Raw genomic sequence first — 19,044 nt, 5'->3', positions numbered from 1 at the left:
GATGCTGTTTGTTTGAAAAGAAACACATTATGACTATTTGCTGCATGGAGGAAACAACCAGTCACATCCAATGGGACACTGCAGCAGCTAATCAGCATTTTAATCATTGCATTGTGCACTGGAGAATAACTGCAGCTTCTTAAAACTTCTCACCAGAGCTTGGACAGTTTCAGTAGTTAATCTGCTTTATTCAAACAACTTTACAGTGCAAATGCCTTAGTGCCAATAATAATCACTTCATGTACATTATTTTTGGAAGCATACTAGACAAGTGAAATCAATTAACTCTATTTTTCCACCATAATCATAGAGTTGTTTAAGCTAGTCATACACTTACCACTCAATATTTGGCAAACGTACTAAAAAAGAAGTTACCATAGAAGTTGCCTCTTAGAAGTTCTTAAAAGGAGTTAGAGTTTATCACTTTTTCAACCTCAAAGTTCTGTTCTTTTGGTGAGGAATAGTAGGGTTTTTGCCACAACATAGGAAGGTAAGTATAAATTTAAATAAACTTTTGCAGTGGAATGTAGAAATCAAGCAGCATGGCTTACACTCCCAGGAACTGAAGCATTAGCATACTAGTGCATTATGCTAAATATAATTGTTCTTTAAAATATATTACTTAATATTTAGCTAAATGTTACTTCTATTCAATAGAAAGGTTGTGGCCATTGGACAGATTTTTTCTCTTGTGCTTTGACAGCATGGCTGTAGTGAGTTTTTGAAACGCAGTAATAAGGTAACTATGACTGAAGGTTAAAATAGAAAGATAACTGATAATTTTGATCCTGCATCAAGCATTATGCAGTACATAACTTTCTATCTCCCTGCATGTTAATATGAACATAAGAAACAGTAACGTAGAGTGTAACTACAGCAATACATGAACATTTTGGCTTTTAGCAAAAAGTTCTTCACTTTGTAAGCTCTGAGGGGCAGCACTTTAAGTGAAGTCCCTATTGGTAAGGACAAGAGGAGCCACTAAGGTCCAGAGATAGAGAAGCAGACAAACCCAGCTGGAGGTTATCTTCACCCACACGGCTGGCCACTTACTGGTCATGGTTTTAAAATCCGCATCGGGGCTAAAAAGTAAAGAAGTCAATTAATAGATGTAGAAGGCACCTTCCACTATTCCTTGCTACCTCTCATATCAGTCTGAAGGCAGGACAGTCATTTGGGACACTCCAACGCAAAAGCCTTTGCAGGAGCACAGTGACACAATCAACCAGCAAATGCCTGGCTGGGTAGGGTGATGTGCTACTGCTAAAGGAAACCTTTTGAAGAGCTGTGCAATACTCTCCTCACAGCTGCTGCTCTGTATTTGCCCATTTATACAATCTGGCAGTCCTGGGGAAAGCAGATCAAAGCTGCAGCACCGGAGGACATGTCTCTGTTTAAGTGGTGCATACGGCTGTCCCTGCACATCTTTCTCAGGGTGATGAGCCAGTAATGTTAGTCTGGCCTCTGACACATGTCCCAGGAGGCCACCTTCAGCCAGTGTCATGTGTGCCCATCTGAAGGGCAGTAAACACACTTTCTGCCCTTGCAGCCGTGAAGCAGCTCCCTAGCACTACAGCTGCCGATTTTCCCTTTTTACATCTTAATTCAGCCACACAAAATTGAGAAGGCACAACTCTAACGTAACTAGCAGGAGCAGCCCATAGGACAGGAGCCTCTTGCCCACCTAGAAACACTATCTGGCACATACCACCCATCGCTTTGTGTCTTGCTCTTACCTGTACCAGTTGGTGAGTGTCATCATGATGTAAAGAGAGGCAAGAAAGAGCATGAAGTGAAAGAAGGTGTAGCTGTACTGAACACCATCCTTCTCGTTATCCGTGACCCGGCGCACTTCTCCTTCCTCCGCAGCCCCGCTGCCTGTCCCCACAGTCTCCTCCAGGATGGCACTGTCACTCCCAGACAGCGTCAGCTTGTTCACCTGGCTGTTACTTGAAGAGCGGATGCTGCAGGGTAGCCCAAAGATAGATGGGGTTAAAAACTCCCTTGTCAGTGAGTTATGGTTGCTAATAAATCAAGTGACAGGCGACAACAGATGTCTGGGACTAGCAAATAATGGTTTTTAAATCCATCTGGAAACACAAGGAAGCTTGTCAAAACGATCTGTTTTCATCTGAGCTTTTGTTAACTTAAACAGTGCCCCTTGCCCAGGTCTTGTAACACATTTTGTTGTTTTATCTAATTGGGCTAATAAAGCCTGTCCTCATCCACAGAACAATGCAGTTTTACCACCAGTATTTGGCTTGGGCGTGAGGCTGCAGCTGGCCATGAATAAATGCAGATACATTTTTCACTAGATCCAGATTCAAACAAAAAAGGGCAGACAAATCCCGACTGATAGCAGTGCAGATCCTACCTGGAATACAAGAGGCAAAGGACAAAGATAACCAGTCCAACAATGCTCTGGGCATCCCACCACTGTAGGGACTTGGGCGGAGCTGGAGTAGCAGGTACAACAGTGGTATTTGCTGGAGCAAGCGTGGGTGTAGCTATCTGGGTAATGATGTTCAGCAAACTTGGGTTACAGCTTCGTTCTGAAAGGGATTTTGAGGCAGACGAGAGATGAGCTTTGACAGAATTTAGCTAAGAAAAGATGACAGAAAAGCCTGCAGTTCATTCCCTTCAACTGCTGATCTCCTGATTCCCCAGACACAGCAATGGCATGGAATATTTTTCCTTCCCGTGAGCTAGGCAAGGGTATAATAAATAAATAAATAAATAAATAAAATCAGAATGCCTTGATACTGTTTTCTTTCCCCTCACAAATACCCCAGTTTATTTCTGGAGCGGGGAAATGTGATGGTTTCGGTAAAGTCAGCTTTCTTGCCTCACTGAATTTAATCTACACAGCTCAGAGACCTGTAATAACCAAGAGCCCCATCAGCAGCTTCTGCTTTCGCACCAAAAGATGTCACTCCAGACAGGCAGTTGCTTACCAGGCTCGTTGGACATGGCTGACCAGGTGAGGTACATGGTGTAGAGCGTGATCACCGAGGACTGGAGGAGACCGGAGCGACTCTGGTGTTCCTGCTCAATGACAGAGAAGCAAGCCAACGTCAAAAGGGCAAGTTTGTCCTACAGCTGGGTGGTTTTACCCAACTGCCACACATTCAACAATTCTTAGCATGAAAAACACTTTTTCAGAAATGCACTGGGCTTTGTTCTATGTTTAAAAACAACACAAAACAGAAGAAACTCCTTAGAACAATACAATTTATGCAGTGGGCAACTCAAATGTGGAAGGAATACGCAAACCCAATCCAGTTTTTCTGTGCCCAAGACTAAGTTATGGGGTCTTACTGAGTTAATCCCAACTTGCTTACACAGTCTTGTAGAGGTTTATTTGAGCCTTACTGGTTCAGAATCAAGTAACATGCAAGCTTCCTCTCATATTAAACACACGTACCCATAATTTCAAAGCTCCAATATTAAGCCAAAAAATTCCCAGCTTATTTTGCTTTGCCCTAATGAGTTTCTTTTTTCTGTCAGAACCTCCACCACTAAAACCATGCCAGCAGTGGCCTACATAGAAACAAAGTCCAAAACAATGATAGCATTGATTTCAGAGCAAGACGTTTTTTGACGTTCCTAGCTAGCATAGCTATGATAGCCAAATTTTCAAGTTCTTACGTCTTACTGAATTGGTACTACATCCTTCTTACTTCCCTGCTTTGTATGTCAAAATAGGAGATAAAAACAATACCTGAACTTTTGGAAGGATAGAAACAATGGAGACAGCAATGCACAGGAGCATATTAATGGTAATGAAGAACTTGTTCTCAGTGCAGCCATCAGGCTTCGTGTAGAAAACATAGAAGAGCACAACGAAAACCAGTGACAAGGAGTAGAACAAGCTCGTACAGGACAGCAGAGCTGGAGGGAAAAAATTAACTGTTACAATATGCAGACAGTTTAACAGCACATCTAAGGTGGTTTAACAACCAGCTACCACTGTAAGGAGACAGTCTCTCCTCCTCACTTGGGAGTCTGGTTCAGAAAACTGGACTAGCAGAATGCAATTGTATTAGGTCTGGCTAAATTTCTGCTTTGGCTTGTTCAGTAGTGTAGCTCAGAGGAAAGCCAGCACTGCCATCAGGGGAACACGACCTGCCTTTCAGCGTCTGTTTAATTGGTTTAATTGATGTCAGGCCAGAGTGTCAAAATACAATTGCTTTTTCCAAACTTCTGGGCTATTTACAAGCCCCAAGTTCCTCCTTCTATGCTAGAGGCCATGCATTTTCATTTCCATTCTTGCTACGTTCTTTATAAGAAGCTACAAAATGCTGTTGTGGCATTCATAGCTATGAGCAAACAACCACAACAATTAGCACTCTGTAAGTGAGCAGTCAGCGTGGGAGCAGGCGCTGAGGAGCGCTGTGTTGTACTGCGGCCACTGTCCGCGACACAGCTGACTGGTGAGGACCTCAGAAGGGGAGGCTGGCAAAGCAGAGTTTGAGCTGAAGAGATCCAGGCCGCCAGCTCTGCACTCGCACTGCAAACTAGCCAAGTGCTGTTTATTATGACTGTCAGATCTGCTAATCACAAACTGAGAGTATTTTGCATTTTATTTAATGGGAAAAAGGCCACCCTGCAGCTATTAATTCCAAATGTTTACAGGAGTGACTCAAGCAGACTGTGGAGTGTAATTCTGGGCACGCTTGCAAACTAGTAAGTGAAATTCTGCAGATCGCTGGCCAGCAGAAACAAATGCTTTAGAGGTTAAGACTCCTACCTGCGTACCAACATTTAGAATTTCCCTCCTCCATTCTGTCAACCCAGTTCTCATTCCAGGAGTGAGCAAAGTCCACAAGGAGCACCAACTGGATAAGGATGAAGCAGAAGGCTCCACAAACACCAATAGCAAACCAAGCTAGAAAAGGGAGCAAGAAAAACAGGGTTAGCTTTCATCATGTGCATGCTACCCCAGTTAGAAAAAAACAAAACAAAACCCAGTTCCTAATTATACTGCAGACAAATAATAATGAAAGAATCTGACACTATATTTATAAATCCAGATGCTGTTAATAATTTTGGCACCTGTCCTGCAGAAGCATGCGAGGAGTGCAGCTATTTCAAGTGTGCAGCCTATGCTAGTCGAGCTGAGCATGGGAACATTTAGCCCAACATGTTTTCAGAACGAATGCAAGACCTAACACAAGACACCTTTGCATACATAAGTACCATCATGCCACATTTCTCTGAGGATCAACAACCTACCAAGCTCCTTGTGATGTGGCCAGACAGTAAAGGTTTCTTGCATGGATTTTTCAGACACTCAAGAGAAGTATTCAGCACTTTTCAGTGTTCTGAGCTGCCTCTAAACAGTGTCAGAAGACTCAGCCCAATAGTGACCGTGTCACAAAGTGCTAGATTATTAGTACACAACACTTCTGTGCTTCTGGCTTATTGCCATAACTTCAGTTGGTCACCAAAATACTGAATGAACCACAATACTCTAAAGAAGCAGGACAGAATCTGTGTCTTCTACAAGATCACTTCCCCCATCAACTACAGCCTACTAAGTCTGTAAAAAGGTTTGAGTTTATTAAACAGAATTCCACACTGACATATTAACTGTACCTCTTGTGAAAGGCCCTTCAGGAATGTAAAACGCTCCAACCATGATGGCCACAATGGCAGCTATTTTGAAGAACCAGAACCTTTATAAAAGAAAATAGGGGTTGAAAATATTGGTCTTGCTCTGCACGCACCAGTCATGTTTTACATCTGCAAGCAGCTTGCTGTACAGAGAGGAGTGTCTAACAGAAATTTAAAGAAAAACACAGTTGTATTCAGTGGGATTACAGATCAAGATGTTCACCAAATCAAGGGGAGAGGGTGAAGCAATAGTCAATGCAGAGACACACACTGACAGGAGCCTCAAAGTTCAACAAAGGCAAGAGTGTTACACCTGGGCCACAGAAACCCCCTGCAGCAGGACAGACTGGGGCGACTGCCTGGAAGGGTTTGCTGGAAGAGTTACTCCTGCTCCAGCTAAGGAACATGAGTCAGCAGCTGATCCTTGCAGGCAGGGACGCTGACTCCACGCTGTTTGGCTTGGAGAAGGGAAAGGGAGATCTCATTACTGTCTTTAGCTGCCTAAAGGAAAGATGTAAAGATGACAAGAAGAGAGTTTTCCAGCAGGTGCACAGGGGAAGGACAAGAGGCAATATAAGCAAGTTGCAGAAAGAGCAGCTACAATTAGATGTTGCAAAAAAATTGCACAGGTTGCCCATAGCGATCAAAGCACCCCCATCCTGTGGGACATTCAAAACTCAAATACACAAAACCCTAAATAACCTGCTCCGCTTGGGTCCTGCTCTGACCAGGGGGCTGGACCAGGTGATCTCCAAAGGTCCCATTCCAATTAAATGACTCTATGATAATCTGATCTTGTAGCCCAGAACTAACCCAGTTAAATCAGTGAATCAGAAACCAGTTTCTGCTGGATTACCCGGGTCAGACTGGCCTAGCGGAAGACACAGTGAGTGCCAGAGCCAGTGCAAGGGAGGGGATATAAACTACCTGAACTCTGGTATCCCTGTGGGGTGCCCAGAGCATCACCCTTCTGGTTACCCAACCTCAGAGCACTGGCAGTGACATCTGGCTTCCCATTTCCACTACACTGATGCGTTAAATAGGAAGCTTTTTAGGAGACTGAAGCGTCATTCTGCGTTCAGTTCAAAATAAGCTCGAGGCTGCCGATGTACGCATAAACAATTTGCCACTGTGTTCAGCAAAGAACCTTGAGAGGGGAAGGGAAACAAGCTGGAAGCGCGGACAGCTGGCTCACACACATACCCGTTGTGCACCGAGGCTCTTGGGTCATTACTTGTTTTCACCTCTATCATGAGCAGAGAGAGGAGAAAGAAGAACACTGCCATGGCAAAGCTGATTCGATAGACTGCTCTGTATCCAACAAACACATCGCAGCTGACAAAGCCGTTCAGATGCGGTATATGGGTATGAAGGCCCTCATCACAAAATCCGGGTATCTGAGTAAAGACACATTTAGTTATTAATTTACTTCTGTATTTGCAATTACATTCTTAAGCACTCTAACAGTGAAGGCTCTCGGTCAGCCGCCTTCTGTGAGATCCGACAACAAAAGACCTTGTGCTCAGCCAGCTCGCACAGACCTTATTACCATCTTTGTTTCCCCATGTCATCACTAAAAGCATCCAGGAAGATTAAGACAGCAAAGCAGCAGGCCTCTGATAATGACTGGCAATCTCCAGGTTTGCTCCAGTTTTGGAGATCGAGCATGTACTTAAAAACATGTATTTGGTGAATTTGCTATTTGAGCTGGAAGCTGCTCAGTACATGCAACATCTTAACTCAGGGGACGAAGCACATTTGGGCATTTGTGTCTCTCGTGTGATCCACCCCCAGCAAAGAGAATCAATAGTCGCTGGCGCTAGTAAGGGTCTTGCAGACACTCAGAAAGAGGTTTTCCCCTCCGTACCTTTTTCAGCTGCTCTTCCATCCCTGGCGCCAGCATGATGCAGGCGAGAACGGTGCTGAGGAGGAGGAGGAAGGCGTAGATGAGACGGGTCACTGTCGAGTTCTTGCTGTTGGGACAACATCGGCACAGCAAACACGAGGCACCGCTGCACAGACAGGGAATCTGAAGGACAAACAGACACGGTCAGGGCACGGCCCTCGGCACCGGCAGAGCCCGGACGCCGCTCCGCGACACTGCCGGCCGGACCACGCGGACAAACCGTTTAACCGGCACTTCCGACACGGCGTTTGAAAACACCCGCAGGTCATCCCTCTCATCGGCCTGGGCTCTGTGCCCGCGGCCCCTCGCCGCTCCGGGGGCAGGAGCACGATCGCCGCAGCCCGGCGCCCGCTCCGCCGGGGGTGAGGCCGCTGGCGGGGCCAGGCTGCCGCCCACGGCCCACGGCCCACGGTGGGGAGGCCGAGGGGTGACGGGCCCCGGGCTCCAGGCGGGCTCCGGCGGGGGCACCGCTCCGGGCAGGGCCCGCTCCCCGGGGCCCGGGGGTCGGTGTGGCCGCCCCCGCCCGCACTCACCCAGCTGGCCAGCGAGCAGACCCCCAGAGCCGCCCCCATGGCGCCGCCGAGTCCCCGCCGGACACTTCCGGCTTCCGCCCCACCCCGCGGTGTCAGGCGGCCGCCGGCCAGCGCCAGCGCCACTCATTGGCTGTCCCCCGCCAGGCTGGCGCGCCCTGAGACCGCTGTCCACCAATGAGAAGGCAGAATGAAGCCGCGCGTAAGCAGGCAGCTGGCAGGGCCGGCGAAGGGCGAGGGAGGGCGAACTGTTGTTTAGGAACGCTCCTTCCGCCCTCTGCGGCGCGAGGCGCTCCTAAGAGGGAACACTGATTGGTCCGAAGAGTCAGTGAGTGGGCGGTTCCTCCGGTGGGACAGCCAATGATCGAGGCTGGTGTGCAGCCATTCAATACCTCCCTCCCCCTGAGGCCGCTGGGGGCGCTCGGCGGTGCCTTTGGCACGCGGCGGTTGCCATGGCAGCAGCGCGGGCGGGGCTGTGACCGGGGCTGTCACCAGGTCACCCCCGGGACACCCCCGGAACACCCCCGGGACACCGCTGCCCCAGGCGGAATTTGGGGCCGATCGCATTGACCCTCCCCACCCCTGAGCGCCCGCAGCCCGCACGGCGCCCTGTCGCAGCCTGTGCCCCGTCCGCACGGGCCCGACTGACCCCGCGGGTGCCGGAGGGGACGAGGCGTCACCGGGCGCGGTGACTCGCGTCACGTCCGTGCGAAGGTTGTGTTGAGGCTGTGTGAGCTACAGCTGTGTCACCGCTGACCTCACCGGAGAGACAGCGACAACCGGGGCGCCTCCTGCCGTCTCGTGTACGGCCCTGTGTGGGTCCCCAGGCTGGGGACAGCGCGGCCACCTCACAGTCACAGACTCACAGGCTGGCTGGAGTTGAAGGGACCTCTGGAGATCATCCAGTCCACCCCACCTGCTAGAGCAGGGTCACCAGAGCAGATCACACGGGGTCGTGTCCAGGCGGGTTTGAATGTCTCCAGAGAAGGAGACTCCACAGCCCCTCTGGGCAACCTGTCCAGGCTCTGGCACCTCACAGGAAAGAAGTTTCTCCTCATGTTCAGACAGAACCTCCTGTGTGTCAGTCTGTGCCCGCTGCCCCTCGTCCTGTCATTGGGCACCACTGAAGAGTCTGGCCCATCCTCTGACACCCACCCTGGAGATATTTAGCAGCATAAATAAGACCCCCTGCCCGAGCCCGGGGTCTGCTCAGAATCTCAGAGCTGTTTGACTGGGGCAGAAAGTCTGTAGTTCATTCCCATTCTTGTCCCATCACGGTATAGACACAAGCGCTAGTGTCACAGAACTCACGTCATGTTTCTGCCCCTTTTCTCCTGCTTTGCTGTGTACCGAAAGCTGTCCGTGAGTCGTGGCCCGTGGAGCGTCCTAACGGGGCTCTGGGTGGAAGGGGAGAGTGCCCGAGGTTCAGAGGTGAGGATTCTCAAGGAGTCACTTGTGCATCAGCTCACACTTGGCTCAGTCCGCATTTTGAAGGTGCATGGCTGTAAAAACTGGGGACGTGCTCCTGTAAAACGGAGGAAGAGCGAAAGGAACCATGTGAAAAGAGACATTGTTCTGGTGCTGGCCAGAGCGCGGGGGCCTCTCCGGTTTTGGATTACCAGCCGACTGCGCGACTCGCGGTTTGGAGGAGCTGGAAACAGCTGAGTGACTCCACGCCTTGTCACTCAAGTCTGGGAGCAAATGAAATGGATGAGAGGTGGCTGTGAGGATGTAACAGTGAGATTGTGACAGAGGTTTACACAGAAGTTTAGGAAAGCAGTTTGAAACTATTTAATTGCCATCAGTGTTGCAAAATATCAGAGGGCAGGGTTGGAATGGACCAGGATATATTCTGGCTATAGCAATTCCAGCTATTGCACATCGCTTCCCACTATGTCAGACCCTTCTTTCCTTCACACAGTCCCTTCCAAAAAAACCTGATTCCATCACAGAAAGGGACAAATAATCAGAATGGCATCTTTATTGCCATCTGAAATTGCCAAGAAATGACAAAAAGCATCCAGTAAACCAGGCGCTTATTTTCCACAGCAGATCTAACATTCAGAATGTGTGAACTTTCTGTTAACACTATCTCTTGTAATCAGCTTCATTCATGAAGACATACAGGCTTCTTTCAGGAAAAGACCACACCATAAATTATTAAAACTCTGCTTCCTTCGGATAATACATGAGCTTTTGTTATTAACTTTTTTATTACCCTTTTGAATGCACCACTCGGATCTGTAAGAAGGCTTTTGCCACGTCCCTGCTGCTCCGCTGTTCACATGAATGTATGCAGAATAAAGACAATCCAAAATTCTGCGTTCCTTTCCCAGTAATCCTGAGTGAGTAATTTCATAGGTATATTACTAATACAGTGATGAATCTCAGCTAAATCCTGAGTCTGAGATGTTTTCCTTACAGGAAATTTATGAGACTGGTAGTTTTGTTAAGTACTGTGGGATCCTCCAAGACAAAGAATACAGATAAAAAGCTTTTTCCTTCCACTGTCCACGTAACAAGAGATTTCCAAGCGCTCATTTTACTCGCCAACGTCAGCCCCCTCTGATTCTGCATAACATCACCTCAAACCACACGTGTTTAACAGGAGATAAGGATGAAGTCAGCGCAGTGACTGTCAGCTCTGGGAACGCGACAGGATATGGCAAGAGGTTATCCCAGTTTGTACAAAAATACCCTGCTCTGGTGTGCTAATCAGTTCTGACAGCAGAACAAAATGCTGCATCCCTGTGTATCTATACGTTACACCACATACATATCTATATCTTAGTCGCAACGCCTAGAATAAAAACCTTGCAATTATGTAATGTTTAAAGGAAATGTGTCAGATATTGTCACTTGAAAGCAGTTCTCCGCAGCTCTTTGTGCAACTGAGCTCATTACAAAAATGTCACTCAAGCTTGTGTGTTAGTGCTATTCTTGTTAATCTCAAGAGTCTCCCTGTCGTGATAACAAAAATCCAGAATTTTTCCCGATGTTCCCTGGGCTATTTGAGGCTCCCTGCTCTGCACAGGCTGTATTTTTGCAGGTGAGAGATCCCATATACAGGTTATAATCAAATAATCCTTTGACCATTCAGAATCTTTCAGTCAGGTGGAGGGAACTGCAAATTTGACCGGGTCAAACCAACTGTACAAATTAAGAAATCATATAGTCTGTGTTTCTGCGGTGATGTCGCCTTGACCCATACACAGGTCTAAACACCTTGCAGTGCTCTGGCCTGTATAAACTGCCAAATTTTGAGGTATTTGCATCAGCTTTCTAATATAAGCCTCCTAATTACTGGACTTGCGTAAAGTGTTCGGCTTTAAATAGTATTTATAACTGTGCTTTGATTAGATCTCCAGAGCATAAAGTATTACAGAGTTTTATTTAGGGACAACTGCTTTTCCAGCTGTTTAGTTCAGGCTTTGGCTTGAGCTCTGTTCCACCACCCAGATTTTAAACTGTGTTTTGAGAACAGGCGTCAAAGTCCTCCGTCTATGAGGAAGTTAGTCATTCGATAATGGGCAAAATACTGGTGGCTGAAACCACCAGTGGGTTTAATTAGTCTTTAAATGGTCAGAGTTAATAGCGCCTACAAAACCATGATGTTCCAGAAGGGTAGAAAGTTCTCTCAAGTTTAAATATCGTCAAGTTTATGGAGCTCCCAGAGGACTTTCATCTGCTCACATGCTGTGGATCAGGGACTCCTGGGCACTCACACCAGATGCCACCGTGACCCGTCTGCTCCGTCCCCAGGGATGCGCGGCGACTGGTGCCAGCAGCGCGGCTTCGCGCTCACAAGCCCCTGCAATCTGAGATCAAGAAAAATCAACCTCGTCCACACCTTTGAGTCTTCAAACCTGCCAAAGCTGCTTTTCTCCACAGTCCTTTGCTCGCGGTTTGATCATCTCCGCTCCCCTCGCCTGCACGCTCTGCGGCTGCGCTCGCACCTGCCCCTGTACTGCTCGGGCTCTCCATTTTCCTATCATGTCATGGAGACGTGAGTCATCTTATTTGTGATCTGCTGAGCTGAGGGAGAGTCATAGCAGAGTTGTGCGCTTCAAGGCCATTAGTAACGCTGCTAAAACTTGCATAATAAATTCTTCTGTGTCTAAATCCCTGAGAGATTGAGTAACTGTTTTCTTTTTCGCCCCAAGTGACTATGCAGCGGGGTGAGTCACTGCTGTTATGATAGAGGAATTGGAATCTTTGTGCCTTTCTAGTTTTGTTTGGCCCAAAATTTATTTTACAGGACACCTTTGTTCAATCTCATCTAAGTCCTTATAAGTCACCAGGGACCTTTTCACTGACTTTAGTTGACTTTAGATCGTGTGCTCTGGCCTGGAAACTGCCTTAGTTTAGCTTATTGGTAAAACAGATGGAAAGAAATGTTCACCTTTATCCAATACCCTGCAATATGACCGAGCTCTTTCATCTCATTATTTATGGAAGCGTTACTGAAACTTAAACAAATTGTAAAGTAAATAACAATAACTAAAAGCTTATTTTAAAAAGAAATAAATAAATGGTTAAATAAATAAATAAAAATACCGCACACACCACCAACAGAGCTATACTGGGGGGAGTATTTTGTACAAAAAATCTGCAGTGACATCTGTGAATGAACCACAGAAGGCATCAGCAACAGATGGCTGGTAAAAAAGGAGGAGGGAGTGAACGGTGGCCAGTTGTGACAGGCAAACAGGTGTCCCTGCGGCAGGACGGATGCTCCATGGGGCCCTGTGGGGAGCAGGATCTGACCCAGAGCTGCTGACCCTGCTGGACCTTGGCACCTTCCCCGCTTAGCGCAGAACTGGGCACCAGCCCCGCCCAGCAATGCTGATCTGGACTCGGATTTGATCCCAGGGCACCTCAGGCTGGACCGGGCATCAAGGGTTCTCCTTTCAAGTAGCCACAAAGCAAGCCAATCTTCTACTTGAGCATTGTCCAAGCACCGTTACAAATGTTGTTGAGTTTAGCATTTCAAATGTTTTAATGCTTTTTCTTTGCTTTATTTTTTTCTTTTAGTTAAGCCAGGATTTATTTTGTCTGTGACCCCGTCTCTCCCATGAGAGCCTGCCCTGAAATCCCTCTGACCAGCCTTCTTGTACCAGCCATCACTGCAGCAGAGCAGCTTCTAGCGAAACAATACTGGGCGGAAAAGTCAGGAATTTCTGGATTTAATCCCGCCTGGAGCAGTGACGGGTTGTGTGGCTTTAGGTGAGCCGCAGGACTACGTGAGTCAATATGTAACACGAGGAAACAAGCACATCCCATGGCAGGATCCGTTTGTTCAGCTTTCCACACAGCTTCAAATCAGATGATTGCCTGACCCATTTTTTTCTCGCACTGAAAAGAGCAACACAGGATCACACTGGCCATGGTCTTTTCTTTTAGCTGGAGGTTTCTTTTCCCCTCTTTTTCCATTGTGCCCCACACTGGTGCTGCTGCTTTCCAAGATGCTTTGAAGCTAATGAAATAGTTTTTTCTCATAAATCTTTTAAATCATGTAAATCCTCCGGGCATACCAGCTGACATCTTAGACGTTGCATTTTTGCATTTGTGCCAGGAAGCATTTAGCATGTTACAGTTGCTTATGTTGTTGTATTTTTTAAAAGAAGGGAAAACAGTTCCTTCCTTTTGTGTCTCCAGCAGAGAGACGTTTTCTCCTTGAGGAAGGAGTTCACATGATCATATAGATGCGTCAGATAAATCCCTTCCCACGTTTGATATTTGCTAAGTTGAATGATTGTTATTCCAGAGCCAATAGCTGGGATAGTTGTGCGATTTAACATCTCCAGAGCAATTTTTTCTTCAGTTCACAAGGTTTCAAGAAATTAATTCTAAAATATTAAATCCTTCAACTTAGAAAGACTCATTAACCAAACACTCTCAACCACGTTATCTTCACAAATATTTCTGCCTGTTTGTTTGTTTAAATCTGGCCAAAAGTTCCAGAAATACTTTTAAGATAACAAAAATGGGCATCCAGATTGGAAAGGAACTCTGTGTTTAGAAACTCTGAAATACTGCGGGGGGGTGGCTGTGCCGTTAACTCTTCTCTGGTTGCTCTGAACCTCCGTGGTGTTGGAGGGTGAGTCACGGCATTCTTCTTTCTATAAATGTTTTTCCCATCCTAGATGATTTAGACAAAAAAAGTACCCAAAGGAAGTCTAATAATATACCACCATCTCTAGTCCCACTGGTGAGTTCAATCGGGTTGTTGCTCGAAAGCGACTAAATGAAATTGTTTCCTGAGGATGATGTGGGGCCGGGGCTGACGAGCTCAATGTTCACTGTGTCCATGTGCACGGAGCAGAAACAGCCACGGGCTGGAAAGCAGGAAAGGGGGAGAACAGAGAGCTGAGTGTTGGGTTATCAGAGGATCTTACAAACCAGCAGAACACACTTGAGATCGCTGACCCTTTACTATAAATTCACACACACGGATTTTTAAAACGTACAGTGAGGTTGTCATGTTACTGCAAAGCTAAAAGTGTCCAGAGGAAAAAAAAGCAGGGCACCTTGCTAAGCTTGACCTCCACAAGTGTTTCAGCGGCAGTTTTTTCCCCCTAATTAGTTATTTCCCTCTAATATAAATAATAGTTCAGTTCTGAATTTGCTGTCTTTGTGGGATAATGGGGGAAGGGTTCTTTTCAGACCCTAAAGGCTGGCTTACAACTTTTAATTCAAATCTATATTAGTATAACTGTATTTGTTACTGTGTTTGAGAGGCTTGTGCAGAACCCAACGCCTTGACAGGCCAGCAATGCAGCTCTTCCAGATATTTTCTTTACAAAGCTGTTTTTTCCAAGCACGTATTTAATATTGTTACAGTCCTCAAACAATTTCATGCAAGACCCATCAAAGCAAAGCAGAAACAGACACACCGGCGCCCATGTGTATGTCAGAAAATTTCACTGCAGTGAAAAATAGTCCTGCAAGATCACAGAGCTTTAGGTGAGATACAGCACTATAAACAAGGTGCCTCTTTCCTTTCCTACTCGGATGGGTTTGATCTCGCTGCCTGGCAGCTGCCGACCAGGGAAATCTCCAACCCACGGTGCTTATCGAGCTGTCTCTCTGGCCTCCAAGATGCACGGACGGGATGAATTGCTCCCCGATATCTGATCTACCACCGCTCCCTCAGTCCTGGCCTCTATTTAGTGTCATGGGAGCCTCGATGTCTTATTTTTAGATGAGGTTGGTGGTTTTAGAATGGAAGTATGATTGTAGCTGGATACTAATTTTGGTGAAGAAAATAACATGCAAAACCTGACATGAGGAATGTGCTGGGCAGCGGTAATCTCAGCTCAACTATCTGTCTGTAGGGGTTGAAATTTAGTTAGTGTTTTATGGTTAAGCACCAGATAGTGCTAAGATGTTGCTTAACTGAAGAGCTATTATTTACCATTAATAAAACTGATACCATGACACATTCCTTATGGCGTAGATGTGCTATCATATCTTGGCAACGGTAGCAGGAGGAATTATTCTGCCTGGCTTGCAGTCTTGTCTTCATTGTAAAAAGAAAAAATAATGAGGCTGTAATTACCCAGCTTGGAACTAAATGAACCCAACTGAAGATGCTGAATGATGAAAGATGATTCCTAAGAGCTTCCCAAGCTCCGCTGGTTTGGGCACCAGCGTCAGCTCCCGGCTCTCGCTGGGCTGGACCCACAGCCAGCAGGCACAGCTCAGTTGTTTGGCTGGCGCTGGTGTCCCAGTTTGAAGTATTGCCGAACAAATAGCAGTAAATAGACCATAAGCCTTGCCAAAAAGACCTGTTTTCATGAGGAAATCAGCATGCAGCAAATTAGGATGAAATTCATAGCATGCAAGGCCCTCCATATTAATTATTTGGGTAAAGAAACCTATAATGTAGTGGTTTATTCTGAATTAGTAATTACTTTGCAGGTGGGATCACACACTCCTCCCTCAAATATGCAACATTTCAATATCAAATCTATGAGGTTTCTCTAATTTTGCACCTTACATTTCTCTAATAAGTGTGTAGATTCAATGATTTTTTTTTCCTTTCATGCAAATAAAGATGGAAAAGGGGGAGTCTGTTATTCCATTAGTTCTAGTTCTCAGTTTTACACAATTTCTTGTTAGCCAGCAATGCCAGGGAAGTGGAACCCTTCAAAAACTGGAAATGCTAGAATAACCAGAAGGGAATAGTCATGACACAAAAACCAGTAAGTAAAATACATCTCAAGAGCAGTGGGGAGTGAGATTGGCCGGGATAAGGTGAGGAAGGTCTGTGGCACAGACCCACAACAGCATCAGGTCGCCCCTCTGCGATGGTCGTGGAGGAGCTGCCAGTAACAGCGTGGACAAGGTCAGTGATCAGGGCTGGGTGATAATCTGTCCCTGTAGAAGCCGTTTAGCCTTCTGTCCTCCCACCAGCCAACTGCCAAGAGGAGATGAAAATACCCCTTTTCTTTTATTTGTGTCTGTCTTGGCTATTTAAAGGATTAAGCTTTCTGAGGCTGGGACTATATCTACTACTACATTAGGGATGGAGGGTGGGATCTCGGTCTGAGGCACTGGTGTGACACCACTGGGACCGCTTGGAACTGATGGCTCTGCCTCCTGGCACATCTCGCATCCCTGCCAGGAGCCAGCACAGTCCATAAGGAACAACAGGGTTTTGCCAGCCCCTGTGTCCACCCCAGGGTGGCACAGTCCTTCTCTGGGCCACCCAACACGCAGGGTGGCCCCGTCACCTTGGTTTACACCTCCCTGTGTCAGCCACTGTGCACCTGGGCAACACCTGAGACCCAGAGCAGGTCCCCAGTATGGTAGGGGGAGCAGAGTGCTGTATGTCAGTGCCTGAGTGAAATGCTCCCAGGTCATTAGGCAAACCCTGTTTTTATTTCATGTACACTGTCAGCATAAACAGAATATTCTGTTCCCTGACCAGAACATGGAGCTCTTCCCACGGAGCACCCTGAACTCCTGCTGCTCTCAGACCAAATCACAGGGATGCTGCACCTCCCCAGTCTCAGTCTTTATGGCCTTGGGAATAGCTAGAATAGATAAATGACAGCGTGTCTGAGGACGTGGGATGGCACAGGACACAGGAACAGCCTTACTGAGCTTATCCTGGCTGTCACAGTGACCAGCCACTTCACAAGATAGCATCTAATTACTTGTACCCCCTTAATGAGGCAACACAGAACACAGAGAATCATACCAGGAAGTTAGGCTGAACTTTTCCTGACCATAGGTAAAGAGTGAGCATATATTGTGAAGCCCCAACAAAGAGGATTAATAACCTGAGTTTGATCCCTCACCATTCCAAAGCAGGAGCACTCTGCTCAGAGTCCATGGAGTAGAAGCCATGTGAAAGCCCATTTAGCTGAGAGCACAAGTCAAGATCAAAATATTTACACGGCTTCTCCACATTTACAACAGGAATACTTGTCTGGCTTCCAAACACCGGGGAAAAATTATAACTGTTGGCTGAGTGGCTCTGGGATATATCATAAAGCTGACAGAAACAACTATTTTCTTCTCATTTATTAGCCTACTCTGCTCTCCAAAAGGGAGAAGCACAATTGCCAACCCAGCCTGCTACTTGTTTTCTTCCCAGTGTCCCACCCAGCAGAAAGAGAGGGACGGAGGGCAAGAGGACCCCTGTGCGGGCGCCGGAGCATCACCTGAGCGGTCGTGACTGACCTGAGCGATACCTCCTGCTGCACCTTCTCATCCTGACAATCCATTTTAGCTCTTCCTGTTTACCTGACCCTTCGTAGCAAGCAGAATCAACCTGTTTAATTAATACTTGCATGTTCCCACATACACAAATACATCTCTGAGCTGACAGAGACGTTGCTGTTCATGTGTGTCCCAAACAAAATGTGTTTGCCAGTGAGTTGATTTCCTGATGAAGCACGTGCTGATATGTGACCTTTGCAGGTTTACACTGAAGAAGCTTCTGGATTCTATTCAGGCAAACAAATCCCTTACCAAGCAGGATTTACACTCGTTTTGTAGTCTTTGTGCCACTAACCAGCTGCCGCGTTTTCTCCTGTCAGCAGCAGGTAAAGTGCTTCTTATACGGAGTGTGTGAGGGAGTTTGTGATGGGCTTGGGGACCCTCTGGGGACAAGGCAGCACAGGCAGTGCTGTTACTGACCGGTGACTCTGCCTTGCCATGGGATTTGAGTTTGAGATCTGCTTGTATTTGTTGCAGCTGCAAAGAGGTAACAGTCAAGTGACTTGTTTTGCAAGAGGCTTTGGATAAAGGACTTTTGCAGAAAGGAAGGATTAGAGGGTGCATGTCCATGATGGGCTTTCAGTAAAGGCTTTGAACCAGGCTATTAAAAAAAAAAGTTAATTTCTTTTCCAAACTGAATAGATTCCCTAGGGAAAAAGGAAAAAATGTTTGGGCTGAGCCTTGAGCCTATCTAGCTGGGACAAACCTTTCGGAGGTGTTTGGCTCAGCAGAGGAGATAAGGTCCCTGGGGAGCAGCGGCCACGAAGGGACGAGCTCAGGGAGTGAAATTGCCCAGAAGCAAAGCGCAGCCACTCACTTCGCAATGAAAAGCTTTATCACCTCTGCAGAGATTGCTGGAGCTAAAAATAGTCCCAGCTCAAAGTAAACAGTTTTCTGAGCGCGCTCTGCCCTGCTGGCATGCCAGCCCCGTGCCAGCACGGCCCCGCGGCCCCAGCGCCAAGAGGGGCTCCCCACCGCCGGGCTCGACTCTTCGACCCCGTGGGCTAATAGACGTGACCCTGGAGGGGGTTCGCTAATGAGTTTAGCCTCATTACAAGCTTTATTTTGTGTCTCACTTGTTGATGAACCTTTCTGGATGAGCAACTTTCATAAAAACAAAACGGGTCTGAGTGCTGAGTAATTCATTCAGACATCCCAACACCCACTCTCTTCCCTAACCAACGGCAAACTGTGTCCTTCCTTTGACAGCAAAGCGTGGCTTGTCACTAACGTTGCTTTTACCTGTCAGTTTGCCTTCTT

The 19,044-nt window shown here is 46.9% G+C and overlaps 1 protein-coding gene across 1 annotated transcript; it reads right to left on the bottom strand.

Moving 5' to 3' along the window:
• Positions 1–167: 167 nt before the first annotated feature.
• On the bottom strand, positions 168–8,214 carry SERINC3 (serine incorporator 3). The gene is made up of 10 exons (XM_065031961.1): positions 8,056–8,214; positions 7,484–7,645; positions 6,820–7,013; positions 5,599–5,678; positions 4,751–4,888; positions 3,722–3,891; positions 2,955–3,045; positions 2,375–2,552; positions 1,737–1,964; positions 168–1,082 (listed from the first exon to the last, which is right to left on the bottom strand). The coding sequence occupies exons 1-10, from the start codon at positions 8,092–8,094 to the stop codon at positions 944–946; spliced, it is 1,419 nt and encodes a 472-aa protein (XP_064888033.1). The 5' UTR covers positions 8,095–8,214; the 3' UTR covers positions 168–943.
• Between the last annotated feature and the right edge of the window lie 10,830 nt (positions 8,215–19,044).

The sequence above is a fragment of the Columba livia genome, chromosome 16, assembly GCF_036013475.1.
Source record: "Columba livia isolate bColLiv1 breed racing homer chromosome 16, bColLiv1.pat.W.v2, whole genome shotgun sequence".
NCBI lineage: Eukaryota > Metazoa > Chordata > Aves > Columbiformes > Columbidae > Columba > Columba livia.
This window is presented reverse-complemented; position numbering and strand designations above follow the sequence as displayed.